Genomic DNA, 8,384 nt, shown 5'->3' on the forward strand with positions numbered 1-8,384 from the left:
GCCATGCTTTCCACCTGGCTATTTCTACCCCAGTCAACAGCCCTGTACCCCCCACAGCAACTTGCCCAAGCCTCCCCATTTCTCCTTCACCCAAATCCTAATAGCTGATGTTCTGAAAGAGCTGCAAAATCTGGACCGCTACAAATCAGCTGGGCTAGACAATCTGGACCCTCTCTTTCTAAAATTATCCACCGCAATTGTTTCAACCCCTATTACTAGCCTGTTCAACCTCTCTTTCGTATCGTCTGAGATCCCCAAAGATTGGAAAGCTGCGGTCATCCCCCTCTTCAAAGGGGGAGACACTCTATACCCAAACTGTTACAGATCTATATCTATCCTACCCTGCCTTTCTAAGGTCTTTGAAAGCCAAGTTAACAAACAGATCACCGACCATTTCGAATCCCACCATACCTTCTCCACTATGCAATCTGGTTTCCGAGCTGGTCATGGGTGCACCACAGCCATGCTCAAGGTCCTAAACGATATCATAACTGCCATCGATAAAAGGCAATACTGTGCAGCCGTATTCATCGACCTGGCCAAGGCTTCGACTCTCTGTCAATCACCGCATTCTTATCGGCAGACTCAACAGCCTTGGTTTCTCAAATGACAGCCTCGCCTGGTTCACCAACTACTTCTCAGACAGAGTTCAGTGTGTCAAATCGGAGGGCCTGTTGTCTGGACCACTGGCAGTCTCTATGGGGGTGCCACAAGGTTCACTTCTTGGGCCGACTCTTTTCTCTGTATACATCAATGATGTAGCTCTTGCTGCTGGTGATTCTCTGATCCACCTCTACACAGACGACACCATTCTGTATACTTCTGTCCCTTCTTTGGACACTGTGTTAACTAACCTCCAGACGAGCTTCAATGCCATACAACTCTCCTTCCGTGGCCTCCAACTGCTCTTAAATGCAAGTAAAACTAAATGCATGCTCTTCAACCGATTGCTGCCCGCACCTGTCTGCCCATCCAGCATCACTACTCTGGACGGTTCTGACTTAGAATATGTGGACAATTACAAATACCTAGGTGTCTGGTTAGACTGTAAACTCTCTTTCCAGACTCACATTAAGCATCTCCAATCCAAAATTAAATCTAGAATCAGCTTCCTATTTCGCAACAAAGCATCCTTCACTCATGCTGCCAAACATATCCTCGTAAAGCTGACTATCCTACCGATCCTTGACTTCGGAGATGTCATTTACAAAATAGCCTCCAACACTCTAATCAGCAAATTGGATGCGGTCTTTCACAGTGCCATCCGTTTTGTCACCAAAGCCCCATATACCACCCACCACTGCGACCTGTATAATCTCGTATGCTTTACACATACAACACAACATTTACAGGAGTTTAGTAGTTTTTATTTTAGGTAAAGTATGATACGTAAAGACATGTAGGCTGGGCTCATTGAAGCCAATTACAACAATGTTGACTGCCAACGCTCCAAACATAGGCTATTGAGTACTGGATAATTTTTTTACTGTTGCTATTATTTGTTATTGTACGCTAAATAATAAACTGTAGTATCAATCCACAATGGACCAGAACAAAAATATTCCGTGGCCCCAGCTGAATTGGAGTTGATGACAATGCAAAGACAGTCAATAACCAACAAAAATTTAGAAAAACACATGCAGTATTAAGCCATGTAACGTGTTGATTGGCCAGTGAGTGTTCAAGCCCTCATCACACCTACAACTTGTTTATTCATCAAAAGTCAGCCCTTTTGCACCACCTCCAGCTATTGCGCTCATAATTATGGCTGTGAAAATGGCCCCAAAATATTTCTGACACATCCCTGGAACTATAGCACTACCAATAGCACTGCAGATGTCTCCTTCCATGAATCAAATGGCGCAAGCACAGTGCACTGTTTGGATTCTGGAGTTTTGGTGGATGACGTGGGCAGCCGCAAGTAGCTTACTTTTGGAAGTGATTTGTTTGACAAACAGATGAAAACATCATGACTGGTTGTGTTCATGCCACATTAAAATGTAATACATTTTTAGCATTAAATTACGTCTTTACTATTAGGCCCAGGACAATTTTAATAGAGGCTCCCCCGAATGTCACAGTACAATTTGCACTCTGCAAACAAGCATACACATTTTCTAAATCGAAAGCAACTGACTCAATTAAAAAGCTTAGTTGTAAACTTAGTTCTCAGATTCAAACTCTTCTCTCCTGAATGAAACCACAGAGAATGTGGTGTGTGCTTCACCTCCATTTCCCATCAGCTCAGGATGTAAGGTTCTAATGTAAATAATCTGTTGTTATTATAAAGAAATATAATAAAGATGATATTTAAATTCAATCATAAATACTAACTCAACAAAAACAATGTAATCATGCTTCAGTGTAATATACATTTTGATTTTGATTAAACATGTCAAAATTGCACTCTTGCCCACGAGTAGCAGATGATACACAGGTGTGTGGGAACAGTCAAACGTGTGTGTTATGAGAGCTGTGGTATACAGACTTCACACAGACTACACACAGTCATAGTTCTCAGTGTGCAAATTAGGAAACTGGAAAGATCATCTCTGATCTGCCCACATGTCACTTTGGTTGTGGAAATCTCTGTAGAACTGTTTAATCTTTGGCCATTTTCTCACGTCTCCAGGATGTCATTATTATATATTATCTGTAAGGAAAGTTTAGGAGTTGTGAGGCAAGTTCTCCAGGTTATCATTGAGACAGAGGCCTGTGGTTTGGTAGAGATGCAGGGGGAATGGGGGCTGTGTCTGCAGTGGTGCCACACGTCTGCTGGGTGGAATTCCTTTTTCATCTGCCTCCACAGCCCGGCGTGATCTGTGAGGGTTTCCTCTCCTACCTGAAGCTCTGCGTCATGTCCTCCGTTATCTACCTGTTTCATTTACTGGCTCATTGTGGCTTTTCTCAGTTTCATCAACCTCCAACTTTGTAAAGAGTGGTGTCTGTCTGTCTGTCTGTCTGTCTGTCTGTCTGTCTGTCTGTCTGTCTGTCTGTCTGTCTGTCTGTCTGTCTGTCTGTCTGTCTGTCTGTCTGTCTGTCTGTCTGTCTGTCTGTCTGTCTGTCTGTCTGTCTGTCTGTCTGTCTGTCTGTCTGTCTGTCTGTCTGTCTGTCTGTCTGTCTGTCTGTCTGTCTGTCTGTCTGTCTGTCTGTCTGTCTGTCTGTCTGTGGGTGTGTGTGTGGGTGTTATGTGAACAGGTCTGCAGAGGAGTTGTAGATGGAGTTGACACGCTGCACGTAGCTGGCATAGGGCTCTACTTCCTCCACATAGTCCTGTGACAGAGAGAAACACACACAATCATCACCATGTACAGTAAACTGCTAGCTAAGACATGAAACATAATGCAGGATACGGTGCATCGTCTACATACCTGAGGAGCCTTGGACTCAGACGGTGTTGCGGGGCTGTGAATACAGAGATAAAGCTCTTTATTACACAAGCAATGATATTGAAAAAAACATTTGTATTCATTAATGATGTAAAAAAAAAAAGAATAATTCGTATTCATACCTAATTCTGCAGAGGTGTTTTCGTGTGAAGTATAAACCACCAAGAGTAGCCATAATGACACTGATGGTTACCACGGAGATGATGACATGTAGCCAGGGTATTGAGGCCCCTGAAAGGGAGATACAATTATATATAATAATAGTCATACTATTATCATCCCATCGTATTTCAATTACATTCAATCTGATAAGCATTGAGATTTCACTTCTAAGTCATGTTCACAGTGAAATTCACAATGCATTAATTTCAAATAATATGCCAATGCAGCAACGTCCTCTAATAGACGTTTGAGAATTGGTGTTATTTATCCCTCCCAACTCCCATACCTCATAATGCCTCAAAATAATAATCTGATATTTCTGACTAAAAAAAGCTATGATGTTCACTCCTATTCTAAAAGAGTGATATATTAGTCATACAGTATCCTTCCGCCCAACCTGCATTTTATAGACCCAAACAATGTGGTTCACAATAGCAGTCTCTACCTTCGGGGATCTGCAGTGTCACAGTATGCACCTCAACCCAGGAGGGATGTCTGACATCACAGGTCAGGTTGCCCATAGGGATGAGATCAGGCAGGACCAACCGTCTCTCCACAGAGTAGGAGCCATCTTGGTTCTGTATGGTCTCTATAGTGCTGGCTATGGTTGAAGTAGAGTTCCATCGGTTCCTCCAGGAGATGGAGGCAGCTGGTTTCCCCCCTTCAGCTAAACACACAGCCACCCTCCTACGGTCCTTCCACTCCAGCGAGGCAGACACTATGGGAGGAGCTACTCTTCACACAGGGGAGGGGGTAGGAAGGCGGGAAGAATCAGCCCTACTGTATAGGCCTACACTACACAACACAGGCTACACTAATTTGGAATAAAAATATGACATACATCACATAATCCTAAAATGTAGGCTACAGATTAATGCATAGAAAAAACAGTTTCTTACCTATAACTGATACCTTAATGTTTGCAGAGTTGCTCCCTCCTCTGTATACTGACTCACAGTAGTAGAATCCCTCATCACTGGTTGAGAACTCAGGAATGTGTAGGTAAGATTCACCACTGGTTGTGTTTAGCATGACTTTTCCATCATTGCATGAGTCAAGAGGTTGGTCATTAACACCTGATGATATTTGACACACTGTTCCACCCCGGTCTATTTTCCAGATGGTGTAGATCATTTCACTCCAAGTCTTATTGCAGCATGTTAAGATGACCTCATGGCCTAGATGAAAATGTTCACTTCTGGAAACTGGGGAAATTATGTTAAAAGACTTAAGATTGAATACAAAATCAATAAAAAAGATGACTATATGCATAAATGAAAATTAATTCTATGGTATCTGAAAATCACATTTTGATACCACTGTAAAAATGTACAAGACTGGTCTACAGTATATTGAGAAGCTTGATAGGGCTATGCCGGTCTAAAGCCTTATCTCTGAGAGTCATGCAGACTAACCGGTCTCGTCCCAGGAACAGGAAACTAATAGAGATCATTTGCTTTTTCTCCTCTTCTGAAAATAAAGTTCCATTTCTCTCTGAACAAGAATGTGACCCCATGCCAGTTTAGGTTAATAGAGTGGCAGCAGTGAAGGTTTGGTTAAACATAATGGTTTTTACCATGCAGTCGAAGTTCTGTAGATGTAATTGAAGTGGAAGGAGGGGTAGTGTGAGAGGTCACAGAAATGTGGTTGTTATGTCCTGAGAGACGAATCAAAGTGCATGTTAGTGGTATACAGTAGCATGTCAGGAAAATGTTTTGGCAGTCATTAGCATACACAGTTAGGGATTTCATCAGGTGTAAGAACAATCAACAATCCAGCAATCATTGAAGCATGGGACTGATAGAAGAGTGAATCGAAACAGTTGATTATAAGGCTCAGCATCAGAAAAAGTGTTGAGTAAGGGAAGTAGGTTGACTTAATTATTGACTTTACATAAATGTCTCCAGTGATAGTATTTCGGCCATTATTGAAAAGTTCATTAGTTTGTTAGTAAAAGTATTTTAGATTTTTGTTTTTGTGAGGAAATTAAATATTACATACAGTATCTAGCGTCCAATACACATAAGTATGCTTATAACCATACTTTCCACTCCTTAAACAACCCCCAGTGTCATACCTAAGACATGATATCATGGAAGGTTGACTGTTAGGTTACTGAACATTCTGAAGTGTTTTCTTCTGGGTCACAGAGTGCTCTTTTATTATTGTCTGTTTACTTTTGACAGGTGTAACCTCTATGGTGGTTACAGAAAGCCACACGACCCCCATACAGTGCCTGACTAGTAATTTCACTTCCTCCTCAGAGTCCCCCATCACGGAGAAAAGCTGTATCATTGTCTCAATCTCCTCTCAAACACAGGAGAAAACATGCGTTCCTTCCTCTGTAAAGCATGCCACCACCCACATACTCTAGTCTTTACTATGTGGCACTCTGCATTTTCCTTCCATTGGTAGAATCAAATGGAACTATTTTTTTTAAAGGTTCCATTTGATTTTTTAAATAATCATTCAAATCTGTTCCACTGACTTGGTTTTTAGTTTGACCTCAAAATAATAATCAGAGCAGAATTCTCAATTCATGTCACAGTAATCTTCAGCCCTAGGGGATTCTACAAGCAGCCCACACAGTCTACAATTTAAAGCAAGGGTCTCCCTAGTCAGAGCATAGTTTTCAGCAATATTATTCAGTCATTAAATACAGATTTTGACTGTATGATATTTCATCAAATCATATTTAAGCTATAGTAATGCTTTGAATGTTTTATGAATAATTTAACTCTTAACGCGGTATTCAACAGAAACCAAAACCAGACGGATAAACAAAATGAAGTAATGAGATGCCCAAACCGGTTTCCAAACTCCAGGTAGCAGAAACAGCCAGGAGAGAGAGGACTCCTATAATCCATGTGTTCCCCATCTCTGTGGTTGTTCGTTCTATGACTCCTGACAGCAATGCTGTACTCATCAAGACAATGCTGCTCGTTCCACCTGTCCCCACCCCAAAAAAAACAAAAATAAACACTAAACTCTGCCCCTGGTCCCTATACCCTTATCCCTGAACCCCAAAATGGCCTCTATTATTGTTCAATTCAGTCTCCTCGTCTCAATGTGTTATAACTGCACTGTTTGTCATGCCTTGCCTATGTACCCCAAACTCTAAATCTGACTTGATCTCTCTGCTCTCATAAAACCTGTCGGTCTCTGTCCTGATCTACACCTTTCATCCCTTTACTGACGTTACTCTACTGTAACAAGCCCCTAAATAAACCAAATCATCCTTACCTCTCTCCCCCTTTCTCCTCTGTACATCTCTCTTTCTGACAATCTCCCACACAGGGGTGACGCCTGTTTCCTCTCGCACTTGTCACATGACCACAGAGTACAACACAGCCTCTAAACTCTATGAAACAGCAATAACTGTTGTGTGGGAGATTAAAATGAAATCATAGTTCTTACTGTCATTCTGTTCCAAGTCATTGAATTTCATTTGTTCATTGGGCCCTAACATGTAGAGGAAACTCTTTCTCTGAGTTATTATTACCTTCCTAATGAAATACTATTATGCATGTCATAGAAATATCAGATTGGAAACTCAAAAGCCACAAGTGGCAGACCAGCCAATAGGTCATTGAGGTCCTTACATTGCTTGACTTGTTACTTTAAGTCAAAGTCATGTCATTTTCCTAATGTCATGTTGGCTTTATAATTACTAATCAGCTCAGAGTGACCACTGTCATTACCAGCTAATAGATGTTAAGCTGGCCTATGCTATATGTGCATAAGTGTTTGTGTTGAACAAACACTCTCCATACACTGCAAACAATGTAAATGTTACCTAGATTTTTTTGTATTGTAAAATAATTGCTTGTTTTGAGTTAATCCCGCTCACCAAGAAAATGCATTTACTTGTTTTGAGTTGACTTAGCTTACCCAGCAAATGCATCCAGATAATTTTTTATTGTTTTAAGATATTCTGACTTGTTTCGAGCCTTGTTTAGGTTAAAGTAGGAAAAATGAGCTGCCAGTGCACTAAGATCATTTACCTTGGTAAGATGTCTTATTAAGATCAAATAACTTGAAGACAATGTATCTTACCCCACTTGTATCAAATATTTTTTAGGGGTTAAAATAAGCAATATTATCTGCCAGAGCACTAAGATAATTTACCTTGGTAAGATAAGTCAATGCATTCTAATGGGAAGAGATATCTAGCTAAGATTTTTAAAAATTGCAGTTTATGACTGTTATCTCACTCTGCAGAGATGATGTAACACTTACTGCGGTGTGTTAACTAAAGAGGGAAGATGTTAACGACGATCACATTGACACGATCACATCACACTTTTCAGATGGGGAGATTAGCGAACATGAACAAACATTTAGCTTGTGCGGTTTTGATAGAGACATGCTGTTTTACAGGATGTGGTAACAAATACCTCTAATTAACATTCAACAGATATTAACACCATCAACAGATAGGATATAGTCTAGCAGAACAACAACCCATAACCTTTTACCCCTTGCAATCCTGTTGACATCAGCACTGTTTTTCTGAACCGCAGATAGAAGACTAAGATGTTGAAAGGAGGGGGGCTTGGTTTTGTCTGTGTCACTTCTCTGTTCTTGAAACTTGATTGTGTGCAAGCTGGCAAATAAATAAAAAAGAGCTGATGATTATGAATCTGATGCCGAGTCTAAAACGTATGCCCTGGCCACAAACAAAATAACTTTTGGCCTTGCCCAGTAATATCTTGTATGTGAATTGATGTTCAGTAACTCCTTGTGTTCTAACTAAGGATGGGTATAGGTAGGATTAGAGTAGGATATTCAAATATGCCTTGTGGTTCAGTGTTCAGAAATTGTACTAAACTG

The 8,384-nt window shown here is 40.8% G+C and overlaps 1 protein-coding gene across 1 annotated transcript; it reads right to left on the reverse strand.

Moving 5' to 3' along the window:
- Nucleotides 1–1,351: 1,351 nt before the first annotated feature.
- On the reverse strand, nucleotides 1,352–6,864 carry LOC139546437 (cell surface glycoprotein CD200 receptor 1-A-like). The gene is made up of 8 exons (XM_071354810.1): nucleotides 6,795–6,864; nucleotides 6,360–6,500; nucleotides 5,128–5,208; nucleotides 4,451–4,756; nucleotides 3,997–4,281; nucleotides 3,512–3,620; nucleotides 3,372–3,405; nucleotides 1,352–3,273 (listed from the first exon to the last, which is right to left on the reverse strand). The coding sequence occupies exons 2-8, from the start codon at nucleotides 6,475–6,477 to the stop codon at nucleotides 3,187–3,189; spliced, it is 1,020 nt and encodes a 339-aa protein (XP_071210911.1). The 5' UTR covers nucleotides 6,478–6,500; nucleotides 6,795–6,864; the 3' UTR covers nucleotides 1,352–3,186.
- Nucleotides 6,865–8,384: the final 1,520 nt, after the last annotated feature.

The sequence above is a fragment of the Salvelinus alpinus genome, chromosome 20 (assembly GCF_045679555.1).
Source record: "Salvelinus alpinus chromosome 20, SLU_Salpinus.1, whole genome shotgun sequence".
NCBI lineage: Eukaryota > Metazoa > Chordata > Actinopteri > Salmoniformes > Salmonidae > Salvelinus > Salvelinus alpinus.

Excerpts from the sequence above, each read along its gene's own strand:
- LOC139546437 (XM_071354810.1), bottom strand. The coding sequence starts at position 6,477 with ATGAGTACAGCATTGCTGTCAGGAGTCATAGAACGAACAACCACAGAG. Across the intron at positions 5,209-6,359 it reads TACCTGGAGTTTGGAAACCG|GACATAACAACCACATTTCT; the intron begins GTTTGGGCATCT and ends TTCGTCTCTCAG. Across the intron at positions 3,274-3,371 it reads CTGAGTCCAAGGCTCCTCAG|GACTATGTGGAGGAAGTAGA; the intron begins GTATGTAGACGA and ends TCTCTGTCACAG.